General features: G+C 69.8%; 1 protein-coding gene across 1 annotated transcript; it reads right to left on the reverse strand.

The window, feature by feature from the left end:
• Nucleotides 1-2,366: 2,366 nt before the first annotated feature.
• ADGRE5 (adhesion G protein-coupled receptor E5) lies at nt 2,367-13,737 on the reverse strand. The gene is made up of 19 exons (XM_069795719.1): nt 13,577-13,737; nt 12,872-13,032; nt 11,857-11,901; nt 11,236-11,352; nt 10,840-11,019; nt 10,353-10,481; nt 9,623-9,660; nt 9,140-9,220; nt 8,470-8,635; nt 8,215-8,322; nt 7,284-7,501; nt 6,743-6,934; nt 5,748-5,942; nt 4,958-5,178; nt 4,494-4,560; nt 3,868-3,959; nt 3,373-3,559; nt 2,669-2,758; nt 2,367-2,549 (listed from the first exon to the last, which is right to left on the reverse strand). The coding sequence occupies exons 1-19, from the start codon at nt 13,735-13,737 to the stop codon at nt 2,523-2,525; spliced, it is 2,475 nt and encodes an 824-aa protein (XP_069651820.1). The 3' UTR covers nt 2,367-2,522.
• Nucleotides 13,738-15,275: the final 1,538 nt, after the last annotated feature.

Consider the following 15,275-nt stretch of genomic DNA (forward strand, 5'->3'; position numbering starts at 1 on the left):
AGGCGTGTGCCCACCCCCCCAAAAAATGGACCCAAGCGTTGGAGCCGCCCCCCGCAGGGCGCATGCGCGAGGGGCGGGGGCGCTAGCAGGTGCCTGAAGGGCGGGGCCCCAGCAGGTGCTCGCTCCGCCCCTTCCCCGCCCAAGCCACTCCCCCCGTCCGCCAGGTGTTGGGCGGGGCCAGCGCGCCCAGGTGCGGGGCGGGGTCGGGTCACGTGGGTGGGGGCGGGGCGGACGGGAGCGGCCGGAGCCGACGGGAGCGGAGCGGGGCGGTGAGCGGGGGGGGGGGGGGGAAACCCCGGCGATCGGGGGGGGGCCGTGGGCGGGGCCAGGGCGTCACCCCCCCCGCCCCCCCTACCCCCCCCAGCGTGGACCTTGACCCCGGCCCGGCCGCCTCGGTCCTTCCCGAAGAGCCCCACGGGGGGGGGGGGGGGGGGGGGCAGAATTTCGGGGGGGGGTCCCGGGGGGGGGTGTGCCCTGGGGGGAGCCTGGGGGGGTCCCAGAGGTGGTTTGGGGGGGTTGGGGTGTCCCATGGGAGTCGGGGGGGTCCGAGGGGGTATTTAGGGGTGTCCGAGGGGTATCTGGGGGGGCCCAAGGGGTATCTGGGGGGTCTCGGGGGGGCCCTGACCGTGTCCCCGCAGCCGCAGGAGCCCCGCGGCCCCCCCGCCGACGCCCCGCCATGGCAGGTGCCCCCCGCCTCGCCCTGGCCCTGGCCCTGCCCTGCCTGGCCCTCGCCCAGAGTACGTACGGGGGGGGGGAATGGACGTGGGGGGGGGGGACACCGAGGTCCCTGGGGGGGGCACATGGGGGCCCAGACACCGGGGTCCCTCCGCTGCAGGTGTCGGGGGGGGGGGGGGACGACAACACCTGGGTCCCTCCATGGTGGGGGGGTTATGGGGGGACCGGACACCCGGGTCCCTTTCCTGGGGGGGGGGGGGGGCATGTGAGGGGTAGATCTTGGTGGGGGGGGGGATTTGGGGTGACCCCGGACACCTGGGTGCCCCCCCGGGGGGTGCGGGGCCGGTTTCGGGTGCCGGGACAGGGTGGGGCCGTGACTCAACTTTGGGTGTCACAGGTGGATATAGGGGGTGGGGGCAGACACCCGAGTTCCCCCTTGTGACACCCCCCCGTTTCATTCCCAGCCTCTCCCAGCATGACCAGTAACAGCACCAGTAACAGCACAGCCCCCAGTGGCGGTGGTGGCCTCTCAGTGAGTTGGGGGGGGGGGTTCATGGGGATCCCCCCAGGTTTAGGGGGGGGGGGCGAGCCTGGCTGGTTGGGGGGGTCCTTGGGGGTCTCCAGGAGGGTGGGGGGGGCAGGGTGTCCCTGAGAGTATTGGGGGGTTCCCAGAGGCTTTGGGGGGGGTCCCCAAGCTGTCCCTGGGGGTTGTGGGAGGGTCCTCAGGGGCTGTCCAGGTCCTCAGGGTGTCCCTGTGGGGGTCCCTCAGGGTTTTGGGGGGGGTCCCCAGGGTGTCCCCACTGGATTTGGGGTAGGGAGGCTCCCCAGGGTGTCCCTGGGAAGTTTGGGGGGGGTCCCCAGGGGTGGGGGCAAGGTGTCCCTGGGGGCTTTGGGGGTTGGGGGGCAGTAGCTCTCCCCATGAGCTTTAGGGGGTTCCAGGGCCTCCCCGTGTGCCCCCCCGACCCTTGTGTGTGTCCCCCCCCCAGGTGGCGGGGGAGGTGGCGCTGACGGTGGTGCTGGGGGGGCTGGGGGCCTTCGGCCTCGTGGGGCTCCTGCTCTTCCTCGCCCTGCGCCTGCGGGAGAAACGTCGCACGGAGGGCTCGTACCGGCCCAGCCGGGAGGAGCAGGCGGGGGCCCGCGCCCCCCCCCCGGCCCCCCTGCGCCTCCCCCCCGAGGAACGCCTCATCTGACCCCCCCTCCCTGGTGCGCACGCATGAGGGGCCCTCGCACGAGGGACTCACGCCGATGCCTCGCACGAGGGTGGCTCGCACGAAGGGCTCGCACGAGGTTGGGGGGGGCACCGCTGCCTTACACGAGGGCGTCTCGCGCACCTTGTGGCCCCCCCCCGCGTGTGCACACCCCCCCCGGGCCTCGTGCAAGGGACTCGCACCACCAGCTTGCATGAGGGCAGCTCACACGAGGGGGGGGGGGGTCTCGCATCACAGCCTTGCAGGAGGCTGGGGGGTGTCTCGCACGAGAGGACTCGCACGCTGCCTGGACGGTGCTACCCCCCCACCGGGTTGAGGGGGCAGGCAGGAGGGGGGGAGAATTTCTATAATAGTCTATTTTTGAGATAAAAACCTGAAAAAACAGTGGTTTGGTGGTTGCTCCACCCCCCCCCACACCTTGTACGACATCCCAGCCCTTGTGCAACACCTTGCACGTCGGTGTGACCCCCCCAGACGCCTGGGTCCCATATAAACACCTTTAATAATCACACAAGTAAAAGCCCCCCCCGGGGCACCCGTGGGTAGGGGGGGCAGCTGAAGCAGGTGAACACACTGCAGGGAGCCGGGGGGGGTATCTGGGGGTGCCCCCCCCAATCCTCGTGCGAGGACTTTACACGACTACATGTACATCTGCTGGCGGGAGAGCTGCGGGCAGAGCACGGGGTTGGGGGGGGGGAACCTGGGGGTCCAGGGCCTGGACCCCCCCCACCTGCAACCCCCCCCAGGGGTGGGGGGAACCCAGGTATCTGGGTTTGGGGGCTCACCCTTGTGTTACTGGTGTTACTGGTGGCACTGGTGAACTCAGAGTAGCGCTTGGCGCTGGGGCAGAAACAGGCCCGGTAGGCGTCACGCACCTGCGCACGGGGATGGCTTGCACAGGGGGGGCCTTGCACGAGGGACCCCCCTCCTCACACAAGGGGTCCCTTGCACAAGGACCCCATTGCGCGAGGGTGGCCTCACAACCCTGCTGGGGGGGGGGTTGGGGGCAGTGGGGGGATTGGGGGGTGCTGGGGGGGGTTGGGGACCCCAGGGAGTGTTTTGGGGTGCTGGGGGGGGTCCTGGGTGGGACTGGGGAGAGTGTGAGGGATCGGGGGACACTGGCGGGGGGACACGACACCCCAAGGGGTGTTTTGGGGTGCTGGGGGGGGATTTGGGGGTCCTGGGTGGGACTGGGGACAGTGGGGGGGGGATTTGGGGACACTGGTGGGGGGGACATGACACCCCAGGGGGTGTTTTGGGGTGCTGGGGGGGGGATTTGGGGGTCCTGGGTGGGACTGGGGAGAGTGTGGGGGATCTGGGGGGGATTTGGGGACACTGGGGGGGACACATGACACCCCAGGGGGTGTTTTGGGGTGCTGGGGGGGGATTTGGGGGTCCTGGGTGGGACTGGGGACAGTGTGGGGGATGGGCGGGCAGTGTGGGGGATGGGGGGGCACTGGGGGACACCGGGGGGGTTTGGGGTGCCGACCTGGGGGTGCGCGAGGCAGTGGCAGAGGAGGATGAAGAGCCCCTGGGCCGCGTTGAGGACGAAGAAGAGGAGGGGGAGGGGCGAGAAGGCCCCCCCCGGCTGGGGCAGCCCCCCCCCCAGCCCCAGCCCCAGCGCCCAGCCCGTCCCCAGCAGGCAGAGCTGCCCCGCCGCCGTGGCCGCCAGCACCCTGCAGGACACCCCCCCCCAAAAAAACCCCACGTGCGCTGGTGCCTCGCACGAGGGTCTTCGCACGAGCATCTTCGCACGAGGACCCTCGCACGAGCACCCGCCGGGGCGGGGCTGGAGGGCCCCCCCCCCTTGTACAAGGAGGGCGCCGGCGCACGAGAGGCCCCCCCGCACGAGGCCTTTGCACAAGGGCCCTCCAGCTTGCACGAGGAAACCCATCATGCCCCCGTCCCCATCCCCTCTGTGTCCGCTCCCCCCGTGGTCCCAGTGTCTCCCGTGTCCCCCCCGTGTCCCCCCCCCGTCCCCCACCTCATCTTGCGCAGGTGCCCCATGTCGGGGTTGACGTCGTTGAATTTCTGCACCAGCTTCCAGACGGTGACGACCAGGATGACGGCGTTCAGCTGGGGACGGGGACACGGTGACACGTGGGGGGGGCGGGACACGGGGGGACATGGGGGGGACATGGGGATGGGGGGACTGGGGGGGACACAGGGACGGGGGGACACGGGGGCACAGGGGACCCTGGGGGGGACGACATGAGGACACAGGACAGGGTGACATGGGGATGGGGGGACACACAGGGGGATGGGGGGACGTGGGGGACACACGGAGTGACACGGGGACCTTGGGGGGGGACGGGGGGACGGGAGGATGGAGGGACATGGGGGGGCAAAGGGACACACAGGGGACGTAGGGGTGACACAGGGACACACGGGACAGAGACGTGGAGGTGACGGGGGGACGTGAGGGGACACGGGGACGCAGGGGTGACACGGGGGGACATGGTGTGACACGGGAGTGACACCAGGGGACACGGGGCTCAGTGGCACCGGGGGGGGGGGACACGACACACAGACATCAGGGGATGTGGGTGGCACAAGGGACACGGGGGGACATCGGAGAAGGGGGCGACAGTGGGGTGACGGGGGGCTCACCGCGATGACGAGGCAGACGGGCGCCTGGAAGCTCCAGCGGAAACCTTGCTCCAGGGAGAGCCAGCAGCTGGGGGCAGGGGGGGAACTGGGAGCACTGGGAGGGACTGGGAGCACTGGGGGGGGGAACTGGGAGGGACTGGGAGTGCTAGGAGGGACTGGGACGGGAACTGGGAGGGAGAGGGAAGGGAAATAGGAGCACCAGGGGGGGAACTGGGAGGGACTGGGAGCACTGGGCAGGGGGGAACTGGCCCGTACTGGGAGAAAGAGGGCAGCACGCGGGCTGCGGGGGGGAGGGCTCCCGCACGAGGACAGGCCCCTTGCACGAGGGCTCTCGCACGAGGCCCCTCCCCCAAGACCCCTCTTGCACAAGAGACATTTTGCACCAGGAGCGTGCACCCCCCCCCCACACACACATCCCCCTTTCCCAGTGCCAGAGCCTTTGCACGAGGGCCTCGTGTACTCACTAGCGGGGGGTCCCGTAGCCCCCGGGGAAGGCGGCGGCGGCGACGGTGACCAGGAGGGCGGGCAGCCCGTAGCCGGCCAGGAGAAGGTGTCGCACGCGTAGCCACGAGGGCATGAAGACTCGCACGAGGAGCACGTAGAGGTGCAGCCCCTCCAGGCACATCCAGCAGAACGCCGCCAGGAAGGAGAAGTGCAAGACCCCCGCCACCACCGCGCACACCGTCTGCACGGGGGCGCGCACGAAAGGGGGGGGCTCGCACGAGGGGCGTGCGCAGGACCTCGCACCCCCGTGCACAAGCGGTAGCGCTTCCCTGCTGGTGTTACACCCAGCGCGCGCTCGTGGAAGGAGCTGCTGGGCCTCTCACGCCCTTGCACGAGTGCGCTCGGTGCCCTCCAGCTCACCGCCAGCCACGTGCAAGGCCCCCCCCGCATCCACTAGCCCTCACACGCTCTTGCACGAGTGCACCCACCACCCTCCCATTCACCGGCCACGTGCAAGGCCCCCCCTGCCCCTCGCACACTCTTGCACAAGTGCACCTACTGCTTTCCTGCTTGCTGCCAGCCACGTGCAAGACCCCCCCATGCCCTTGCACGCTCTTGCACGAGTGCACCCACCACCCTCCCACTCACCACCAGCCACGTGCAAGGCCCCCCCACGCCCTTGCACGCTCTTGCACAAGTGCACCCACTGCCCTCCCGCTCGCTGCCAGCCACGTGCAAGGCCCCCCGTGTCCCACCCCAGCCCCCCCCCTTCCCCGCCAACCCCCCCCCAGCCCCCCCCTTGCCCCTCACCGAGTTCTGGGTGCGATCGATGCCCAGCAGGAAGGTGGCGTGGGCCAGCAGCAGGCTGAGGCTGAGGTGCAAGTGCAGCGTCGTGCGAAGCCCCTTCAGCGCCCGGCACAAGAGGAAGGTGGCGGCCGCCACCACCAGCGACACCACTGACACCCCCAGCCCCACTTTTGTCACCAGGTCCAGCACCCAGTCATCCTGGGGGGGCGCAGGATATGTCAGACCCCCCCCCAGCACCGCTGATGGCACGGGGATGGGTGCACCCCGAGCCCACCCGTGCCTCAGTTTCCCTATAGGGATGGGGTGTCCCAGGTGCCTGGGGGGAGGCTGGGGAGTGGCCTGGGGGCATACTGGAGGGATTGGGGGGGTCTCAGTAGAGTCCTGGGGGGTTCTGGGGCTCCAGGGGCATCCTGGGGGGGTGTTGGGGGTCTTGGGGCAGTCCTGGGGGTCCCGGGAGGGTGGGTGGGTGTGCAAAAGGGGACGGGGTGGCCCAAGGCGGGGGGGCAGGAGGGTCTTAGACAGGGTCCTGAGGGTGGGTTTGGGGGTCCCAGGGGAGCCCTAGGGTGTTCTGGGGGAGGACACTGGGGGTCCCATGGAGTCCCTGGGGGGCTTGTGGGGGGGCCCAAGAGATGAGGGGACCCCAGGAGGGGCTCACGGGGGTGGGTTTGGGGGTCCCAGGAAGGAGTTTGGGGGCTCTGGAGGGGTCCTGGGGGTCCCCAGGAGGGTTCTGGAGTGGGAATTTGGGGTCTCAGGAGGTTTTGGGGGTCCCTGAAGGGGGGGCTGGGGGCTCCTCCAAATCTCTGGGAGTGTTTGGGGGGGGGGGGGGTGTGAAGGATTTGGAGAGTCCCTGGAAGGGTTTGGGGGTAGGTGGGGGGGGGTCCCACAAGGGTCCCAGGGGGGTGTGGAGGTCCCAGAAGAGGCTGGGGGGTCCCTGAGGGGCTTTGGGGGTCCCCAGGGGGTTTGGAGGGTCCCGGGGGGGTGGTTTGGGGGGGCCGTACCTCAAGCTCGTGGAAGGCCATGAGAACGGCGAAGCTGGTGAGGTGGTTGCAGGCGCAGGTGGTGCCGGGGGGGCCCGGGGGGGTCCCGGGCTGGGGGGTCACCTCACGACACCCCGCGGTGGCCCAGACCTTCTCCTGGGGGTCCCAGAAGGCGCAGAGCACCTGGCCCCGTGGCTGGGGGTCCGGGGGGGCAGAGGGGGGTCAGGGGGAGCATGGGGGGGGGCCCTGTGTCAGCCCCCCCCCCAGGGCTCCCCAAAGCTCTGGGGGGTCCCCAGCACCCTCTTTGGGGCTCCCCATCCATCTGGGGGGGGTCCTAACACCCTGGTGGGTCCCGACACCCTGGGGGGGGGTCCCTCCATTGCTCTGGGGGGGGCAGGTCGTCTTTGGGGGTCAATGTCCCCCCAAGTGTCCCCATCCCCCTTGGGGGTCCCCAACCTCCTCCCCCCATGTCCCAAACCCTTTTTGGGGGTCCTCCTCCCCTTTGGGGGTCCCCACCCCTCCAGTTACCCTTTTGGGGGTGTCTGGACCCCCCCTCACTCACCGGGGGGTGGTGCTGGAAGCGCAGGGTGACCTCAGAGGTGCTGGGGGGCCGGGGCCGGGTGACAAAGGCGGTGGCCACGGGGGACAGGAGGCGATAGGAGGGGCGAGCCCCCTCCGGGGGGGGGGGCAGGTCCCCCCAACCCTCCCACTGCACCTTCGGAGCCCCCTCCAGTACCTGGGCCAGCCCCTGCTGGGACAGCAGGGCCACCAGTGCCCGGCCTGGGAGGGGGGGGGACACACATGCGCTGGCACCCAGACCCCAGCACCCCTGATCCCTCCCAGTGATCCCCCAGCATCGCCCAGCACCCCCCAGTAAACCCCAGACCCCCCCAGACACCCTACTGACCCTCAGGCTCCCTCAGTGACCCCAGGACCCCCACCCCCCAAGAAATCATGGGACACCCAAGACCCCCCCCAGTCTCCTTGGGGACCCCCAGGACCCTCCTAAGACCCATTGGACCCCCCCCCCCCCCAGTGACCACTAAAGACCCCCCAGGACCCCCCAAGCACTTATAAGACCCCCCAGACCCCTGCAGTGACCCCCAAGGACCCCACTTGCACCCATGGGAGCCCCCCCAGTCCCCCTTGGTGACTCCCAGGACCCCCCCAGCCCCCATGGAACCCCCCCAGTGACCCCAGGACCCTCCCAATGACCCCCCCAGCACCCATAAGACCCCCCCCAGACCCCTTCAGTGACCTCCAGGGACCCCACTTGCACCCATGGGAGCCCCCCCGTGACTTCCAGGACCCCCCCAGCCCCCATAGAACCCCCCCAGTGACCCCAGGACCCCCCCCAGTGACCCCCCCAGACCCCTTGAGTGACCACCAGGGACCCCACCTGCACCCATGGGAGCCCCCCCAGTCCCCCTCGGTGACTCCCAGGTCCCCCCCCCAGCCCCTATGGACCCCCCCCCCCAGTGACCCCCCCATACCAGTGTCACTGTCCCAGGCCACCTCCTCGGGGACGTCCAGCTGCACCCTGGGGACCTGCAGGTGGACGGGGCCGGGGGGGGGACCCTGGTGCACAGCCAGGCGCAGCTCTGGGATGGGGGGGGACACAGGAGGGTGTCACCCCCCCCCCCATACAGGGACACCCCCAGGGATGGGGACACCAACACCCCCGGGGATGGGGACAGTGTCACCCCTGGGGTTGGGGACATGGAGTGACCGGGGGGGGGGGGGGGTACCTGTGGCATTGGCGGTGATGGCGGTGATGGTGGGGGGGGGCAGGAGGGCCCCCACCTCCCTCACCAGCCCCTCGGTGGCCTCCAGCAGCATGGTGGCCCAGTGGTGACGCTTGGTGACAGCCCCCACCTCGCCCTCAAATGCCCCGTCCAGGATGGCCAACAGCTCCTGGGGGGGGGTGCAAATGGGGAGAGGGTCAACCCCAGCACCCCAACCGTCCAACCTCTGGGACCCCCCCAACCTTCCTGGGACCCCCTAAACGCCTCCTCAAGCCCCCCAGGCTCCCCCACCCCAAATCTCTGGGACACCCCTCCCCAAAGCTCCCTGACACCCCTTAAATGCCCCACCCAGGGACCCCCATGGGACCCCCCCTTCCGACCCCCCCATGGTCCCAGGACCCCCCCAAAACCTCCCTGAGACCCTCTAAATGCCCCCCCACCCCCCCCAGGACCCCCTAAACCTCCTTGGGACCCCCTAAATGTCCCCAAGAGCCCTCTTGATTTCCCCCCCCCTCGAATCTCTGGGACCCCTATGGGAGCCCCCCCAAGCTCCCCCAACCCCCCCATGGTCCCAGGACCCCCCAAAATCTCCCTGAGACCCCCCCCAACCTCCCATGGCCTTTGGGACCCCCCCAATCCTCCCAGTGACCCCCAAAGCCCCCCCCCCTCAAACCTGCAGGATGTGGTGGGGGTCGCCCCCTCCCCGCAGCAGCCCGCGGAGGTGGGTGAGGGCCTCCGCCAGCCCACAGTCGCTCTGGGGGAGGGGGGCACCAGGATGGGACCGGCCCCCCCAATATCCATCCTGGGGACCCTCCTGGAGGAACATGTTCCCCCCCTCCATGTCCCCAAAGCCCCCCCCCCAGGACTTGGGGACCCCCAAAGTGACCCATGACCCCCCCCATATCCCCAAGGACCCCCTCAGAATTGGGGACCCCCAATGTGACTCATACCCCCCCTTTATGTCCCCAAAAACCGCCCCATGAGGTGACACCCCCCCCAGGACTTGGGGACCCCCCTCAAGTTGCCAGCCCCCATGAGGTGACACCCCCCCTCAAGATTCGGGGACCCCCAAAGTGACCTCTGCCCCCCCCATGTCCCCAATGACCCCCCCAGAACTTGGGGACCCCCCTAGATTTGGGGGAGTCCCCCCCCTTACCTGGTCATCAGAGCAGAGCGGGGGGGGCACCGTCACAGCTGGGGAGGGGGGGAGCAGGGAAAAGCATCAGCCCCCCCACCCCCATGCAAGAACCTTGCACGCGCGTGTGCAAGGACCTTGTCCTCGTGCAAAAGGGGGGGCGGCACACAAGTGTGTGCCCGCGGGGGGGGCAGCCACAACAGGAGGAAATGGGTGGGGCTGGCACTTCCCCCCCCACACACTTCCTCCTGCCATGGCAACGCGGGGGGGGCACGGGGAGGGGGGGCACCCCATAACTTATAGGATTAGAGATTTGGAGGGGTGCAGGGGGGTTTGGGGGGACCCTGTTGGCCTGGGGGGGGGTGGGGGGGTTTGGCGGTGCTGGGGGGGGTTAGGGGCCACGGAGGGGGCACTTCAGGGTATTTTGGGGGTCCGGGGGGACCCCAAAGACAGGTTTGGGGGGTCTTAGGATGTTTTGGGGGGTCTTGGGGAGGTTTGGGGGGGCCCCGGGGGGGTTGGGGGGTCCCAAGGGGGTCCCAGGGGGGTTTGGGGGGTCCTGGGGGGGGTTACCACAAATGATCTGGGGTTCCTGGGAGGTTTGGGGGCAATGGGGAGGACCCCCGGCGGTGGGGGGGGATTTGGGGGTCTCAGGAGGTTGGGGAGCCCCCCGGGGGGGAGTTTGGGGGTCCTATGGGGCCCCCCCAGGGGGGATTTAGGGGTCCAGGGGGGGAGGTTTGGGGGGGTCACTCACCGCTGCAGTTGCCGTCGCGGGTGTCCCTGTAGCCGGGGGGGCAGTGACACTCGAAGCTCCCGGGGGTGTTGAAACAGATTTTCCCCCCCCCGCAGCGCTCCTGCCCCACCTCCGCGCACTCATCGATGTCTGCGGGGGGGGCACCATCAGTGGGGGGGACCCCCACCCCATAGGAGACCCCAGCACCCAGGAAGCCCCCCCCCCTTGCAGGGACCCCCCCCCCGACATGGGGATCCCAGCACCTGCCCCCTCCCCCAAAAAAGACCCAGGCATTTGGGGGACCCCCCCCATGTCATGGGGGGGGCATTAGAAGCACTAGGGGGGTTTTGCAGGGGGATTTTGGGGTCCCTGGGTGGGGGGGAGGATCCCCAGGAAGGTTTTTGGGGGGGGGTCCTTGGGTGGGGGGTGGTCGAGGGGGGTGTGCAAGGGTGGGGAAGGGGTTCAGGGGTCCTGGGGGGAGTCGGGGGGGGGGGTTGGGGTTCCTTACCGACGCAGTTGTGCGAGGCGGGCCTCAGGGGGGTGTCCGGGGGGGTGGTCGTGGGGGGGTCCCCCGTGGGGGGGGCAGGTCGGTACCCCGGGTCGCAGCTGCAGTTGTACGTCCCCGGGAAATTCCTGCAGCTCTCGTGGGGGCCGCAGGGCTGGGGCAGCTCCAGGCACTCGTTGATATCTGCACCGGGGGGGGGGGGGGGGAGGTCACATATGACCCCCCCAAACCCTGGGCCCCCCCCAACCCCTACCCCACAGCCTGGTGGGTGTCCGTCCCCCCCCGATCCCCCAGGGGCTCCATTCTCCAGCCTTCCTGCACAACCTCACTGTCCAATATGTGTGTCTGTGTGTGTGTATCCCATGTTTTCTCTCTGGCCCCCCCGGGCCCCCCCCTCACCGTCGCAGCTATCGAAGTTGTCGCGGGGCCAGGCGGGGGGCCGGTACCCGGATTTACACCCGCAGTGGGTCTCGTTGAGGCAAAAGGCCCAGGGGCAGGCGTCGCAGATTGTCAAATCTGGGGGGGGGGACATGGCCAAGCCTGAAGACCCCCCCACAACCCCTCTAATCCCCCCCCCCCAGTCTGGGGAGCACCTCTGGCTCCTCAACAGCCCCCACAGAGCCCCCCAGCTCCCCAAATCCTCCCTCTGCCCATAGCACCCCAATAACCAGCCCAAGTCCCCCCCAGCCCCCCCAATAGCCCCACTGAGCCCCCAGACCCCCCCAAATACTCCCCACCCCAATCTACATCCAGACACTCCCAATAGCCCCCCAAGACCCTCACAGCCCCCCCAAGACCCCCCACCCCCCAAACTCCCCCCATAGACCCCCAAGAACCCCACAAATACCCCCCAGCCGTCCAAACACCCCCATAGCCCCCAAACACCCCCCAGCCCTCAAGCATCCCCCAGCCCCCCCAGACACCCCCCCATAAGCCCCCAGCCCCCCCAATCGCCCCCATAGCCCCCCAAATACCCCCCAGTCCCCCCAAAACACCCCCCAATCGCCCCCCCCCACTCACTCTCATGGGCAGCCCGGGACAGGGCGCTCAGCGCCAGGCACAACCCTGCGGCAAAGGGAGGGTTAAATTTTGAGGGGGGGGCACTTGGGACCCCTCCCACGGGCCCTTCCGTCCCCCTCAGCCCCCAGCCTAAACTGGGAGACACCGGGGGGGGGGGCACTGGGAAACGCCCCCCCCCCCGGCACTAAGGGCCCTGAAACACATTGGGGGGGCCCCAAAACATATAGGGCCCCCCCCCCAAAACTGGGTGACAGTGTCCCCCCCCAGGGTGTGTCCGTCACCCCCCCCCCGCGTGTCGTGACAACAAGCAGACGTCACCAGGCACCCATGGGTGCCCCCCCCGCACCCGCTTCTGCCCCAACCCACGCGAGGACGCGGGGGGGGGAGGGAGGGGGCACCGGGGGGGGCACCCAGGAGTCCGAACACCCCAAATCCCCCCCCGGGGGGGCTGTATGCGCGGCCTCAGGGACCCCCCAAAGTTCTGCCTCCCCCCGCCCCGCTACTCCCAGTAACCCGCGGGCACTGGGAGCGCGGGAGCTACTGGGTGTGGCCGCCCCCCCCGAGGGGACACAGGCGTCCTGCGCCCCCCCCGGGGGGGGACCCCCCCAAACACCTAAGGGTGGAGCCAAAGAGGAACCCCGGCGTCCGGGGGGAGGGGGGGGGGCCCAAACTTCCCCTTCCAGCCCTGGGAAAGGGACGCAGGCGGCCGAACTCCCACGCCCCCCCCCGCTCCACGCGTGGGGGGCTCGGCACCCCTCCAGCAAAGCACCCAGGCGTCCGGGGAAGGGGGGGGCAAGGGGGGGAGGGTAGGAGGGTCGCAGGAGTCCGACCCCCGCCCGCCCAGCGCAGTGGGGAAACTGAGGCACGGGGGGACCCGGCAGAAACCGTTATCCCGGGGGGGGGGGGGGGGGGGCCGGACCGGGGATAGGGGGGTGTCCGGGGTTGGGGGTGTCTTGGGGGGGGTGTCGGGGCCGGGGGGGGCGGTGGGGGGTGTCGGGGCCGGTGCGGGTCTCACCGAGAAGCCGAGCGGGTCCCATCGCAGCGGCGGCCGCGGGGTCGGGGCCGAGGGGATTTATAACCTCGGGGGCGGAGCCTGTGACCTGGGGGCGTGGCGTGGGGTACCTGGGAACGCCCGGCGGGGCCAAGGGGCGTGGCGCGCGGTTGGAGGACACCCCCCTATAAGGTGAAGGGACCCCCACCACCCCGGGGGGCGTGGCCACGGGGAGGAGCCCGCGCCTCCTGGGTGGGGCTTGAGGGCGGAGTCAGGACACGGCATGGGGTGGGGGGGCAGGAGGCGCCGCCCTGGATCCCTCGCAACCCCCCGCGGCATCTCTGCCCCCCCCCGGACCCCTGTCCCCCCCCCAGGGTCACCCTGTCCCCCCCGGACCCTCTGACCACCCCGTGCCCCCCCCCGTCCCCCGTGTCCCTCCCCCCCCCCCCCGACAGAGAAGGTGGCTCCGACCCCGCTCCAAGAACTGGTGTCACCTTTATTGGTTCCCGTCCGCGACTGTCCCCATGGTGGCCATGACAGTCCCCATGGTGGCCCTGACCCTGGTGGCCCTGACCATCCCCATGGTGGCCCTGACCCCGTGGTAGCCATGACCGTCCCCGAGGTCACCCTGTCCCTGCTGGCAGTGCCCCTGCTAGTGGCCATCCCCTCGATGACCACCCGTGGTGGCCCTGGTGGTGGCCGTCCCTGTGCTGGCCCTGCTCATCTCACCGGTGGCCTTGACAGTCCCCGTGGTGGCCCTGGCCAATCCCCTCAGTGGCCTTGGTGGCCCTGGCTGTCTTCCGGTCCCTTTGGTGGCCCTCACCCACGGTGACCATCGTTGTCCCTGTGGTCACCTCGGTGGTCCCGGCGGTGCTCGTGACTGTCCCCATGGTGGCCCTGACCAGGCTCTTGGTGGCCCTGGCTGTTCTCTGGTCCCTTTGGTGGCCCTGGCGGTGGCCATCCCTATGGTGGCCCCAGCCCTCCCTTTGGTGGTCGTGGCAGTGGCCTTGGCCACCTCCGCGGTGGCCCTGGACGTCTTAGCGGTGGCCTTGGTGGTGGCCGTCGCTGCAGTGGCCCTTCTTGTCCTCAAGATGGCCTCGGTGGCCCTGGCCATCCCTTTGCTGGTCCTGGCAATGGCTTTGGCCACCTGCGCGGTGGCCCTGGCCATCCCTTGGCTTTTCCTGTGGTGGCCCCTTGGTGGCCCTGGCTGTCCCCTGACACTTCCTGTGGTGGCCCTGGCTGTCCTGGTGGTGGCCCTGTGGTGGCCCCGTGTCCCCTCTGGTTCCTCATCCGGTTTCGTTGGTTTGACGCACTCGACCCAAAGTTGGTTTGGCAGAATTGGGGGGGGGGGGGGGGGGGGAAGGGGCCCCCCCAAACCCCAGGGGGGGTGGGGAGAGGGGACCCCAAATCCAAGGGGGGGAGAGGGGGGAAAATCCCCCTCCCCCCAAATTTGGGGGTCCCCAAGTGGGTTGTGGGGTGCCCCCCCGCTAAGGTGGGGGGGAAGAAGGGGCACCCCAAAACCTGGAGAGGGGCTGGACCCCCATGTGCCCCCCCACCCCAAGTCAGGGGGTCCCCAAAACCTGGGGGGGTCCCTGATACCCTGGGGGGTCCCCAAAATATGGGAGGTCCCCCCAAAGTATGGGAAGAACCCCAAAAGATGGGGACCCTAAATATCGGGGGGGTCCCCAAATTCTGGGGGGGTGTCCCCAGACCCTGGGGGGGTCCCCAAAACTTGGGGGGAGTCCCCAGGTCCCAGGGGGGTGTTCCCAAAATATGGGGTCCCCTAAATACAGAAGGAGGTCCCCAAATTCAGTGGGGGTCCCCAGACCCCGGGGGGGTCCCCAAGCCCTGGAGGGGGGGGCGGGGTGGGTCCTCATCCCTTCACCCCCCCTGCCCCCCCCCCATTTTTGGGGGTCATTCCCGGGGGGGTCCCCCCCATCCCTATGTACAGCGCGGCGAGGCCCCCCCAAGCTGGGGGGGGGCGCTTGTGCTTCAGGGGGGGGCCCCGCCGGGATGGGGGGACCCCCGGGGGGGGGGAAGGGGGGCAGTTTTGGGGGGGGGGGGGGCCCCCGTGCCTCAGTTTCCCCAGGGGGCTGGTCCATTTACATCTATATTACAAGGAAAATGTGTCTCTTTTTTTTGGGGGGGGGGTGGTTTTTTGGCAACAAAAGTGTCGGCCGGGGGGGGTCCCCATTTTTTTGGGGGGGCCCCTCAGTTTGGGGGGGGGGTGTCAGCTCCCCCCCCCCACCCCAGCTTGCTGCTGCCAAGGACACAGGGGCCCCCCCAGATGGCTTTTGGTGGGGGCCCCCCCCCCAAAATGGGGTTGTTGGACTCCCAGCTCCGGCTGGGCCCCCCCCCAAAATCCCCCCACTCGAGGGGGGGGGGGCCCCCCCATGTCCAGGGTGGGGGGCATGAGGAACCCCCCCCC

This window comes from Haliaeetus albicilla, chromosome 11 (genome assembly GCF_947461875.1).
Source record: "Haliaeetus albicilla chromosome 11, bHalAlb1.1, whole genome shotgun sequence".
Taxonomy (NCBI): Eukaryota; Metazoa; Chordata; class Aves; order Accipitriformes; family Accipitridae; genus Haliaeetus; species Haliaeetus albicilla.

Coding starts and splice junctions, on each gene's coding strand:
- ADGRE5 (XM_069795719.1), bottom strand. CDS start 13,737: ATGGGGACAGTCACGAGCACCGCCGGGACCACCGAGGTGACCACAGGG. Junction 4,561..4,957: donor GGCTACGGGACCCCCCGCTA/GTGAGTACACGA, acceptor CCCTGCCCCCAG/CTGCTGGCTCTCCCTGGAGC. Junction 2,550..2,668: donor GTAACACCAGTAACACAAGG/GTGAGCCCCCAA, acceptor CTCTGCCCGCAG/CTCTCCCGCCAGCAGATGTA.